This window comes from Bubalus kerabau, chromosome 4 (assembly GCF_029407905.1).
Source record: "Bubalus kerabau isolate K-KA32 ecotype Philippines breed swamp buffalo chromosome 4, PCC_UOA_SB_1v2, whole genome shotgun sequence".
In the NCBI taxonomy this organism is placed as follows: domain Eukaryota; kingdom Metazoa; phylum Chordata; class Mammalia; order Artiodactyla; family Bovidae; genus Bubalus; species Bubalus kerabau.
In genome coordinates, this window is record NC_073627.1 from 110,714,010 (window position 1) to 110,727,070 (window position 13,061).

The 13,061-nt window shown below is 45.6% G+C and overlaps 1 protein-coding gene and 1 long non-coding RNA gene across 9 annotated transcripts in view; one reads left to right on the top strand and one right to left on the bottom strand.

The window, feature by feature from the left end:
* TJP2 (tight junction protein 2) overlaps positions 1-13,061 on the top strand; it is a 128,952-nt gene that overhangs the window by 39,028 nt on the left and 76,863 nt on the right. The window contains exon 1 of one of the 8 annotated variants that reach the window (XM_055578259.1): positions 10,059-10,210. The exons of 6 other annotated variants lie outside the window; for them this stretch is intronic. In XM_055578259.1, the coding sequence (XP_055434234.1) occupies positions 10,151-10,210 (60 nt within the window). In that variant the 5' untranslated portion in view covers positions 10,059-10,150. Of the gene's footprint in view, positions 1-10,058; positions 10,211-13,061 lie in introns of those variants that run through there. One more of the 8 variants, XM_055578255.1, reaches the window with a different exon arrangement.
* LOC129650092 (uncharacterized) lies at positions 9,168-9,782 on the bottom strand. Its single transcript, XR_008713582.1, has 2 exons — positions 9,591-9,782; positions 9,168-9,419 (listed from the first exon to the last, which is right to left on the bottom strand). It is a non-coding gene; the product is annotated as an uncharacterized LOC129650092 (long non-coding RNA).

The window sequence follows — 13,061 nt, forward strand, 5'->3', positions numbered from 1 at the left end:
TGTCCTCTATACCAGTGGTCCCCAAACTTTTTGGCACCAGGGACCAATTTTGTGAAAGAAAATTTTTCCATGGACCATGGTGGTGGGGTGGGATGGTGGGTCAGGTGGTAATGCCAGTGATGATGAGCAGCAAATGAAGCTTTGCTAGCTGTCCAGCCACTCACGTCCTACTGTGTGGCCTGGTTCCTAATAGGTTGTGGCCCAATACCCATTCACAGCCTGGAGGTTAGGGATCTCTGCTCTATACCATTTTTTTAAAGAACTTTGAAGTATTTATTCAGCAAATTATGGTATCTTCATACAAATGGGAATATTATGCAGCTTCCCACTCCAGTATTCTTGCCTGAAGAATTCCATGGACAGAGGAGACTTGTGGGCTACAGTCCATGGTGTTGCAAAGAGTCGGACGTGACTGAGTGACTAACACACACACGGAAAAGTGATGATATAGAACTATATTGCCATGAAAAAATTGCCTATTCCTCTGTAGAAAAAACAGGTGGCAAAAGGGCATGTCTAGTATAGCGTCAGATGTATAATGTTATATATGATATCTACATGCTTACCTATGCATGCAGGTACCTGGAAGGATGCTCATCCAGTTATTTAACAGTAGTTTGCTCTAGATTGTGACATTTTAATTGCATTTTACTATTCTTTTGTGTGTGTGTGTGTATGTGTGTGTGTGTGATCTGTGGTATGGTTTGTGTAAATAAGCATCATTTATTTTAAAATAACTGAAACTCAAATATATGTGTATATACAAATATGTATGCAAATCAACATACCAAGAGGATTATAACATCTGACCCTTTTGTAAGCCAAAGACATTTTGCAAGAAGAGAATTCTTTTCTTTTTTCTAAAATTTTAATTTTGTTTTGGGGTATAACTGATTAACAACAATGGTATTAATAACCCTGGTGGCTCAGTGATAAAGGATGTGCCTGCCAATGCAGTAGCCGCAGAAGATGTGGGCTGGATCCCTTAGTTGGGAAGGTCCCCTGGAGGAGGAAATGGCAACCCATTCCAGTATTCTTGCCTGGAAAATCCCATGGACAGAGGAACTTGGCAGGCTACAGTCTGTGGGGTCACAAAGAGTCGAACATGGCTGAACTCGCATGGCATAGCTTATTAACAATGTTGTGAGAGCTTCAGGTGAACAGTAGAAGGACTCAGCCATACATATACATGTATCCATTCTCCGCCAAACTCCCCTCCCAGCCAGGCTGCTACATAACATTGAGCAGAGTTCCATGTGCTATACAGTAGGTCCTTGTTGGTTATCCATTTTAAATTTAGCAGTGTGTACATGTCTATCCCCAAATCAGTAACTATCCCTTCCCCTGATCCTTTCCCACGGGAGAATTATTTTCTGACCTTCAAAATGAATGTTTTACCTGCCTTGGAAACCTTGTTATCTTTTGTCAGAGAATTGTAACAATGTCCCTTTAGCAGAATTTCTTAAACTTCCCTGATGATAAGATTCACCTGCTGGGTACAGTGCTGCAATGTAAAATTCCCCGGGGGCCCTTCTCAGCCCCACTGAATCAGGATCTCAGGGAGGGACCTGGGTTGCCTCAGGTGATTCTTATCATCAAGAAGCTGTCTTCATAGAAATGTATGTTATGTGTTTTCAAGTTTTTATAGAATGCCTCTTGGATTTGCCTTTCCCAGGACCGGCTTCCTTTGTTTTCAGAGGCCTGTACTATTTTGTATGGCTGCCCTGGAAAACTTAACAGCTTTTTTTCTAAGGCCCCTTTCAGATCTGAGGATTCTTTGACAATCAAGGAGACACTTCAACAATTATAATCTGTGTTGGTCTGGGGTACTGAATTCTTAGTGCTACAGGATTAACCAATTCAAGTTGCCAGAGGCCCCTCGGGGCTCCCTGGAGGACTTGTGTATCACACAGACAGTCCCCTGGGCCACTCTCACCTTAGATTCCCTCCCTTGCATGGGAGATGAGGACTTTTTTCCCTTAAAAAGGAAAAATTTTGCCTTATTAAAGGTTTATTTTTTTTTAAGAAACTTATTTGGGGAGAGGAAATTCGAGAATTCTTAGACGCTAGAATCATATTTGATTTCAGGGTTCTAATTCCTAGCTCAGTGTTGTTGTTTAGTCATTCAGTCGTGTCTGATTCTCTGCAACCCCGTGGACTGCAGCATGCCAGACTTCCCTGTCCTTCACTGTCTCCCAGAATTTGTTCAAACTCATGTCCTGAGTCAGTGATGCCCTCCAACCATCTCATCCTCTGTTGCCCCCTTCTCTTCCTGCCCTCAATCTTTCCCAACATCAGGGTCTTTTCCAATGAGTTGGCTCGTCACATCAGGTGACTGAAGTATTGAAGTTTTAGCTTCAGCATCAGTCCTTCCAATGAATATTCAGGGTTGATTTCCTTTAGAATTGACTGGTTTGATCTCCTTGCTGTCCAAGTGACTCTCAAGAATCATCCACAGTACCACAGTTCCAAAGCATCATTTCTTTGGCACTCAGCTTTCTTTACGGTCCACCTCTCATATCCGTACTAGCTATTAGCTCATTGGTGGAGTCAAATGACATTTGTGGTATTTACCTTTTTAATATTGCACAGGAAGATTTTCACAAATATGATTCCCCAGCATTATTTGTTCAGTTGTTGTGTCAGCAGAAGCCCTCTTATGTCTGTTAAAAAGAACCGAAAGGAAAACAACAATAACAACAACCAAAGACCAACCTCTACCCCAACTCTGTGCAGTTGTCTTATTGCTGTAGACAATGAACTGAGGGACAGGAGAGCAGTGATGAGAATGGACTTTGAGTCTGATAGGTTTAGAGTCTTATCCATCATCTACTCGGTGATGCCCTTGGACAAGCTGTTTTCCTCTGGGAAGCTGTTTCCTCATCTTAAAACAGGGCACTAATACCAAATATACGGGGTGATGGAAGGATTTACATTAAATGAGTTAAAATAGTGTTTGAAGGATTTGTGGCACATAATGTGCATTTAATCAATTACTTTTTAATCCAGGTTTCTGGGGTTTTTGATGGGGTATTAACAAATGGCACCTCTCCCTGAAGAGTGTGGATATATATAAAATACTCTGCAATATAAATAGTAGTAAAAATAATTAAAGATGTCAAAACACAGAGCACAGTGCCTTTAGGATCCAGGACACCTTGTCAGGAGGAGAGGGCTCTCCACAGGCAGAGCGTGCTCTGCAGCAGGGTCTGTCCAGATGAAACCACATCCCAGAAAGTGCTTCTATGATCTCCAGGATTGGACTTGGATTATGCTGTATCTCAACTCCTGTTGAGCAGGCTGAATATACCCAGGTCAGCTCCGTAAGTTTCCTAGAAGCCTGCCCATCCACAGTATGGCACTCTGAGGTCAGCCCAGACCACAGCCACCTCCTTCCAACCAGAACTCCCCCCAGCACCGTTCCAGGGCCTCCTCAGACTTGTAATCCATCCACCTGATTCTGAGTTGCACAGCTAATTCTTCTGTCAACTTTGTGGCCAGGTGAACCCATCATGGCCAGAAACATTGCCCAGTCCTTACACAGGATGGAGGGTAGGAACAGGGTGGGGTATGCTGGGGTTTGGAGTTTGTACCATTGGCAGTGAGAGGAGAGGCAAGTAGAAGCCACCATCCATTTAGAACTGAAAACTTTCTTTCCCTGTAAGTCTGATTACTGATATTTTCATCCTCTTTGTACTTACTGTAATATCTTTTCATTGTAGTGATAATAGCAGCAATGCCAACATATTATCAGTGGTAATAATGATGATGATGATGATTAAAAAGAGGGAGCCCTTTCTTGGGCTACTCTCCCTTCCTGCTATTGTTCCTCTCTGGTCTTCCCATCCCCTAAATAGACCATCTACCATTCCCACCCTTTCATACCCTGCACTGGGCTCTCTGAAACCCTTGTTTCACTGTAAATGAAACATTCAGCTGAACTCCACCTTGCTTTAATTTAAACTTGGCTTTCTCCTGAGGGCATCATTTCCTGGTAGTAACCTCAAGGGATGCTTTCTACTTTAGATGGAAAGAGAAATCTAAGCAGGAGCTGGCTTTGTGGTCCAGGCAGAGAAGCTCCAACAAAGGCTCTGGGGCAGGAATGAGCTTGGCAGGGTCTCAAGAGCAACAACTGCAAAGAAAGGCCGGTGCAGCTCCAGGAAGTGAGCTTGGGAGAGTGCAGGCTGGGCTGAGCCTGGAGAAAAGCAGCAGGGTCCACGCATAGAGGACACGGAGGCTGCCTTAGCCCAGGCTGCCACAGCAGGACACCGCAGACAGGGTGCTTAAACAACAGACGTTTACTTCTCACAGTTCTGGAGGCTGCGAAGTCCAAGATCAAGGTGCTGGCAGGCTCGGTCCTCAGTGAGGGCCCCCTTCCTGGCTTCCAAACAGTCGCCTTCTCGCTGTGTGCTCACAGGGCCATTCCTAGGTGCCTGCACGTGGAGTTAACGAACTTGGAAAGTTAGCGAGAGTAACATCATTAAATAACGAAATGTGAAGGCTTGGGGCAGAGCAGAACTTTGAATGCCTCTCTCCTGGATGTTCTTTTAGGGGATGTGAGGTGACTGCTTATGGAAGGAGGCGTCCTTTAAGTGAATATGCACAGTTACTGGTGTGGTTGTTTGGCTTGGGAAGGGAAAGGAATGCCAGGCCTTTTCTCCTGAAAAGTACCCTTCCTTCAGGCAGAGTTTTACCTGTCAGCACCTAAATCATGCATGTACTCGAGCAGTTCTTGTGCCCTGTCATCGTTTGTGTACATGTCTTTCTCTTCATCATGCTCTGAGCAAGCCCCTTGTTGTATACTGCCTTTATCTGCTATACACCTACCCCAGGGTACCTGCTAGCCATTCAAGAAACACTTATTGAAGGAAAGTATCATTATAATGTGGGCCATTTAAAAAGTATTTATTGCATTTGTTATAATGTTGCTTCTGTTGTTTATGTTTTGTGTTGGTTTTTTTTGCCTGCAAGGCATGTGGGAAACTGCACTGGAAACTTTCCCTGCGTTGGAAAGCCAAGTCCTAACGACTGGACCACCAGGGAAGTCCTGGGAGTGCCTTCATGATTCTAATCCACCAACCAGTGTACAGGCCAACTCAATTGCTTAGTTAGCCTGGAAACTTTTCATGTCGGGGTCCTTTGCTCCCATTTAATGATACTGTATAAAATCATGTTGCAAATATGTGTGTGTGTGTGTGTGTGTGTGTGTGTGTGTGTTTATCCCCAAATCTTAATGTTCTTGAGGAAATCTGATTAAAAGTGTTTGGTTTTTACAGTTATTTGAGGTCCTCTGACCCTGCTTTAAAGACTTTATACACTGTAATACGTAATGACAAGTGTTAAAACATCTCATAAACAATAACTACAATTAAAAAAGAAAAGTATACACAGTCCTAACCATTCATCAAATCATGTTCTCATATACTTTCCAATTCTTTTATATATATATAGTAATTTTTTGTTATTGCTATCAGGATAGATAGTATTTTTGTTTGGTTGGTGTTTTTGCCGCACTGTGTGCTTGTGAGATCTTAGTTCCCCAGCCAGCCTGGGCCGTGACAGTGAAAGTGCAGAGTCTTAACTGCTGGACTGAAGGGAACTCCCGAGGATAGATGCTATTTGTACCCTTTCTCATTGGTTATTATATTGTTATTATCCTTGTTGCTATACAGACTTCCTTATATAATTTTGAACTGCTGTAATTTAACAGTTCTCCAGTCTTGGAGAGCAATGGTTTCCATCCTATGTTATTATAAACAGGCATACGATGAAGCGCTGCCTCACCTCCCAGTCACGTGCTGTCATCTAACCTCCCAAGCCTATCTTGTTATTGAGACAGCTCTGGCCAGGATGATCTGTGGTTCTCTTCTTGGTGAACATCTTCTGTTCTTAACTGAACTCTTCAAAGTTCCATGTTGGCTGTTCGTCCCTTCTGAAATTCATTCTTCTCTTGACTTTTTGGACACCTTACTGCAGTGGATTTTTTTCTTTCCCTTCTGGCAGTTTCTCTTTTATCTCTACCCTGGGGTCTTAAGCTTGCCTCCTAAGTATTGGCATTCCCTGGGATCTTCCCTAAGTATTGGCATTCCCTGGGATCTTCCCTAAGTATTGGCATACCCTTATTCTTTTCCTGCCTCAGTTTTTGTCATGTCTCTGAATACTCTCATTACCTCCCATGACATCAGCTTTCTTGATACACTGGCAATTTCCAAATCTCTTCGTCTACCACAAACCTCTCTACCTAAGATCTCGTTAATGCCTGGCACGTAGTAGACACTTGACCATCTCTCCACCTGGAGGACCCATGACCCTCAAAACTCAAATCAGTCCTTAAGTAAATTCACCATCCTTCCTCAAGCCCCTCCCAAGATCTGTTCCCATTCCTTTGTTTCCTCTTTTGGCAAAAGACACTGTCATCTACTTAGTTAAGCCAGAAACCTAAGAGTCACCTTAGACTCACTTCCCTCTTCCTTACCTCATATCTGATCAGGCAGTCACCCAGTCTGCTGATGCCACTTCCTTCATCCCTTGAACTGGCTTATTTTGTGTAACTTCATAGTCACATCATCTCTCACCTGCATTCCCACAAAAATCCTTTTTTTTGGTTGTTGTTGGCCTTGTCATTCTTACTGATGCCCCTCCCTGCAACCCCCCATCCAACTCATCCATTTTCCAAGAAGCTGACAGAGTGATCTTCACAAAAGGCCAGTCTAATCCCACTTCTGCTGTGTCACAGTAGAACACAAACCTTGTTTGCCTGAACAGCCTTACCTCCTGCTACGTCAGTGGCAAGCCTGTGATCGCTTCCTTTTTTCTCCACTTGTTATTTGTTGTCTTCACCTGGAAAGCTTTCTCCTCTTTTTGTCTCACAAAGTCATTCCTCCCTGTCCTTTAGAATGTGTAAGCTGCTATCTCATCTCTGGAAAGACTTCGCTAAACCCCATACCCCTATCTGGGTGAGGAACCCCTCCAGAAAGACCCTAGACTACTCTGAACTGCCAGGAATCTTAAATGGTTTCTTATCATTTATTAATTGTCTACTGTAGTAGGCTGAACTCTGAGGCCAGAGCCTAACTAAGTCTTGTATCAGGGGGTTCTGACTTTAAAAAAGTGTTTAGTAATTATTTGTTGGATAGAAGTTCTTTGGAGAAACACAGTTCTAGGAATGGGGTTCACATGTGCAAGCCCACTTGTGAGAACTATATACTAGTATAACTTGCTTTTCCAAAGAGTTGTATAGATTTATACTGCCACCAGCAATGGTACTGTATCAATTGAAAGACTTTTTTCAACATGAGTCAGAACTATGTATTGTGTCAGAATGTTGGTATTTCTACTATAAAAGTATGTCATCATTTGGAGTACTGTAGAAGGGCTTCCCTGGTGGTTCAGTGATAAAGAATCTACCTGCCCAATCAGCAGACTTGGGTTTGATCCCTGGATCCGGACGATCCCATGGACAGGGAAATTGCCACCCACTCCAGTATTCTTGCCTGGGAAATCCCAGGGACAGAGGAGCCTGGCGGGCTACAGTTCATGGAGTTGAAAACAGTTGGACACGCCTTAGCAACTAATGAATAGCCACAATGCAATAGAACTTTATGCAGCGACGGACATCCTATATCTACACTATTCAATATGGAAATCACAAGTGTGTGGGTACTGACTGAGCACTGGAGATATGACTAACATGACTAAGAAACTGGACTTTTAGTTTCTTTTAGTTTTAATTTAAATGTAAATGTATCCAATACTCACATGTGACAAGTGGTTATCATGTTGGACACTGCAACTCTAGAGAGAAAAAGGAAAATCATTCAGCAGATATAATTGCTGCATTCTGGGCGCCTTTCTTTTTAAATGCTAGTGGTATAAGCTCACATCACTAAGGTGTGACCAGTTCACAAATGGTGTCACTGTTATTATTAGCACTGCCTAACTTGGGAAACTTTTTTTTTTTAATGGTGCTTTCATCAGGAGAGTAACACCTTACCTCAGGAATACAACCAAAGCATCTAATTCTGGAGACTTAAAACTGGGAAATGTTACTCACAGTGCTTTTTATTCAGAGGCAGGCACTTTGCCATTCCAAAGGAGGCCAGAAGCTAACACTTTCAGAGGCATCTGCTCGACTTGTTTTTCCACATAAGTTGCCAAACTTGTTTTCATTAGGCAGGAAATGAAGCAACTTTTCAGGGAGAGAGCCTGCCATCTGCATCTCCTCAGTGGGTCCATCAACCCTTCTACCTTCTGAGGTGCTATGCTTTAGTCCCTTACTCAAGTTCAGCTCTTTGCAACTGCATGGACTGTAGCCCACCATACACCTCTGTCCATGGGGATTCTCCAGGCAAGAATACTGGAGTGGGTTGCCATGCTCTCCTCTATCTACCTTCTGGTGGGCCTACGTGAACTATGCACTATTCAACCTAAGAGCAGGATGGGCTGAACTCTTCTCTCTCACAATGTGGTTTCCTTAAGATTTCAAACCCAAAGGTATATTTATATTCAGTGTACCTGTTTTGATTCTCCAAATAACTTACATGCCTTTAAAATAAGGAAACTTATTTATTGTGCACAATTATATATACATAGACTTCTCTTCTCACAAAGAGTCGGACACGACTGAGCGACTGAACTGAACTGAGACTTCTCTGATGGCTCAGACAGTAAAGAATCCACCTGCAATGCAGGAGACCTGGGTTCCATCCCTGGGTGGGGAAGATCCCCAATATTCTTGCCTGAAAAATCCGGTTGACAGAGAAACCTGTTGGGCTACAGTCCATGGGGTCGCAAACAGTTGGACACGACTGAGTGACTAACACACAGCAGAGGACTCTACAATGAATAAATGTACTGAGTTGAATTTGATGAATTCTTCCTGATAAGCATTTATGACCTACTTTGGGGCTTCCCTTCCCTTTTGGTTCAGCTGGTAAAGAATCCCTGCAATGCGGGAGACCTGGGTTCGATCCCTGGGTTGGAAAGATCCCCTGGAGAAGGGAAAGGCTACCCACTCCAGTATTCTGGCCTGGAGAATTCCAAGAACTGCTATAGTCCATGGGTTCGCAAAGAGTAGGACACGACTGAGCGACTTTCACTTAAAAAAAAAAAAGCAGTTTTAATCCCTATTGGAGTTGTTGGGAATGTGCCAAAGAGAGAACTTGGAGTATATTTTCCTCAAAAGTCTTGTTTTATTATCACGAACATCTCACACTCTCCGAATTCAGGGTATCAATTGTTGAGCCGAGAAAGTTGGGGTACAGTCCTGGGTTATGTGTGTGTGTTGGCTGGCCGGTCTGGTCTCTAGGCAGGACAAAAAGAAACTTTGGAGCTTCCCCGGTTCTTTCTTTTGGAAGAGAATTGGGAAGAAGGCTCTGCAAACCTCTCCAAAAAGTGTTCGTACAAGATGCGCACGCGACCTTGGGGGCAGAAAGAAAGTGAAAGTGTCAGTCGCTCAGTAGCGTCTAGCTCTTTGCGACCCCATGGACCCTCCAGGCTCCTTTGTCCACTGGGGGTTCTCCGGGCAAGAATACTCGGGTGGGTTGCCATTCCCTTCTCCAGGGGAATCCTCCCGACCCAGGGATCCGAACCTGTCTTCCGCCTTGCAGGCAGATTCTTTCCCCGCGGACAATGAGACCACCCCGAACTCACTGCTACAAGCGAACTTGCAGCGCTTCCCCGGCGCGCGCCCGGAGCCGGACCTGCTGCCCCCAGTGCGCGCCGCGGAGCGAACCATCGGGTCCGCCGGAGGGGGGTTGGGCGTGGGGGCAGCGGGACGCTCTGTCCTCGGGGTTTCCCTGCTGCCGCCCCCCTCTTCCGTCCTCGGCCGAGAGTCGCGCACGGGGCTCCGCGGGGACTCCGGGGGCACGGCGCCGGCAAGGCAAGCCCTCCCCCCGGCCGTGCAGGGGTGGTAGCGGCCCATTTGAGAGTTTCCGCGGCCAGGCGGCGGGCGCTGAGGCGCTGCGTTGGGTAGGGGGCGGGCCGTTGCCGCCTCCGCCGCCGCCTTGGAGGGAGGGACAAAGGGGTGGGTCCCCGCGGACTAAAACCGGGCTAAAACCCGGCTGCGGGGCTGGGGACTGACTTGCAGCCTGGACAACGAGGAGGAGCGGGGCCCAGGACAGGCGTGCCCAAGCGGGACCGGCGCTCGAAGATGCCGGTGCGAGGAGATCGCGGGTTTCCATCTCGGCGGGAAATGTCAGGTTGGCTCCCTGTAAGTTCCCTCTTGCGTTCCGCTTGGTTCGGAGAAGGGTCCCGAGGAGAGAGCCTGGGAGCGCGTGGTGGGCTTCCCGGATGCGCCATGGGTGACTGGGATTCTCCCGTGCGGAGGTGGGGTTGAGGGCAGCGGGTAGGTTTCACCGGACGGGAGTGGTGGCTCGTGGCCTCCCAGGCTCCTGGATCCTTCTCTCTGTTCTCCAAAGTCACTTGGATTTCGGGTTAAGTCGCGAGTAGGGAAAAAATGTCTTGAACTCTGTCTTGGATCTCTACTACTTCGGGGGCGTCTCGCTGTGCCAGCTGTGTCGCCTGCCCTGTGCCTATGTTTTCCTTCTCTGTTCCAAACCTCACTCTCTGGTTGATGCAAAATAACAGGCGTGTGTGCGTGAGACACAATGACAACTCTTTGGACCAGAATCCTCATTTTCCCTTTTAATCAGTTACATCTGCAGTAGAAGTAAAAGTTGTTTGCTGTAGGAAATGGAGATGGGGTTTGGGAGGACGCCACGAAAAGAGAGTGATGAATGCTTTGTACTCTGGTATTATCTTACCTGTCACCAGTTCCTTTTCTGTCTTCATTTGTGAAGCCTCTGCTTTACACAGTAGTTTATTTTAAATTATAAATAATCAGGGTTTTGACTACAGGGTTTTAACATTCTTGAAATGTGGATGAACTTGGGAGTGAATACTCTAGGGCTTAGTAATGGAAAGGAATACAGCCTCCCACCTCTGTTTTAGCTTCAGTTCTTAGGCAGCGCTGCCGCCTTGGCAGCTGTCTAGCCTGAGTAATGGTTGTGGTTTCCCTGCAGTTCCCAGTGGAAACTGCCCTCATAGAAACTGCCCTCATCCTGTCATAGAAACTGCCCTCCCTTCCTCAGTTGGGGGAATCCCAGCAGAGAAGGCAAGAGGCCCTTGTCCTCAGATCTTTAGGTGGTCTGGGCCAGCTGTGCTGACACTCTGGGAGAACAGGTCCACTTGTGTCTGGATTATTCCTGGGCGAGACAGTCTACACACAGACCTTGGAATCAGACTGTTTTCTTTTTAAGTGAGGAGTTAGTGGTCATGATTGCATTTGTAGCAGAGTACCATGTGATATCCTGCCTTAGAGAATGAAATTTGGTTATTCAATAAATTTTCATGACTGGCTTCACTTCAGTGTGGGGATGCCTCTGTCACCCTGTCTTGTTGGGGAAGAATGCAAATCTTTAAGACTGATGTAGTCCAATTAGAGAGATGAACAGGATGCTGTCGTTTTCCCTCTTTGGGGAGGTGAAAGAAGCGAGGGGTGAGGGTGCCTTACTAAGGTGGTGGTGGCTTTTGAGGTTTTTCTTGCGCTTTTTCTGAGCTGCTGTCAGAGATTTCCCCTGCCCCGATTCGCTGCTGCAACTTTTTCAGGACCGCGAAGCTAATAACATAATGAGCACCTGCTTGTGCCGGTCCATTGTGAAGAGGTGAGTGCATGAGATAAGCAAGACTCAATTTCTGTCTTTTAAGAGTCTGCTATGCGAGCTGAAAATTTTAGGTGTATTTTTAGATTGTGTAGACTCTCTCTGCTGGGATACCCTGGCTGAAGGAGGGAGTGTCAAATACAGATATACACTCTGCAGTACAGAAATGGAACAAAGTGTGGGATTGTCATTTGCACACTCCCTTCAGGGATTCTTTTGGGGAAGAAAGTTTGCCATTTGAACAGATTCCTCACAGCATAAGTCAGTCTAGAAGATGGGGCTAATAACACTCCTCACTGGGTTGAGTGAGGACTGAATGAAATGTGCCAGGGTGCCTGGCTCGTGGGTGCTAAATAAACAGTAGCTTGTACAGTCATTCCTCAGTATCATGGGAAGGGGAAGAAGGGTTCTGGGACCTCCGTAGGATACCAAAATCCAAAGATGCTCAAAGTCCTTAATATAAAATGGCATACATAGTATTTTCCTGTAACCTCAAGGCATCCTCCTGTACACTTTAAATCATCTCTAGGTTAAGATCCCCTAGAGGAGGGGCATGGCAACCCCCTTCAGTATTTTTGCCTGGAGAACCCCATGGACAGAGGAGCCTAGCAGCTATGTTCCATAGGGTTCACAGGGCTGCAAATAGTTCCACAAGACTGAAGTGACTGAGCATGCAAGCACAGGCTACTTACAATACTGTATTCAATGTAAATATTTTGTAAATAGTTGTAATTACAATGTAAATGATGTGTAAATAGTTCTTGGTGTGGCAAATTCAAGTTTTGCTTTCTGGAACTTTCTGGGATTTCTCCCCTGCGCCCATACATTTTTGATCCATGATGGGTTGAATCCTCAGGATATGGAGGGCTGACTGTAATATGAACCAAAACAGGTGCTGAGAACTCTTAAGTGCAGGGTCCTGGGTTACTAAGGCAAGTGGGACCTGCTGCTGCTGCTAAGTCGCTTCAGTCATGTCCGACTCTTAGTGACCCCATGGACTGCGGCCTACCAGGCTCCTCCGCCCATGGGAGGCAAGAGTACTGGCATGGGGTGCCATTGCCTTCTCCGAAGTGGGACCTAGAAGCACAAATAGGAGATGCCAGGTAGGTATCAGGGCAGTTGCTGGGGGAAAGAACAAGAGATGCTCACACTCTTGAAAGACCTTGAATGCCAGTAAGAGAACTTTAAGAAAAGGCCACAGAAATCCCTCATGTATTAATGACTTGACTTTTCCTGCAAAGGAGTGAGCCAGTTTCCTAGTAAACACTCTATCCCACACCCCCTACATAGGGAATATAACTATTTGGGGGGCACTCATATGCTTAAGATCCTAAATTTTTTAGCACCACTTGCTGGGGAGTTCCATTTGCAAGGATTTCTGCTTCCATTTGTTTAACTTTT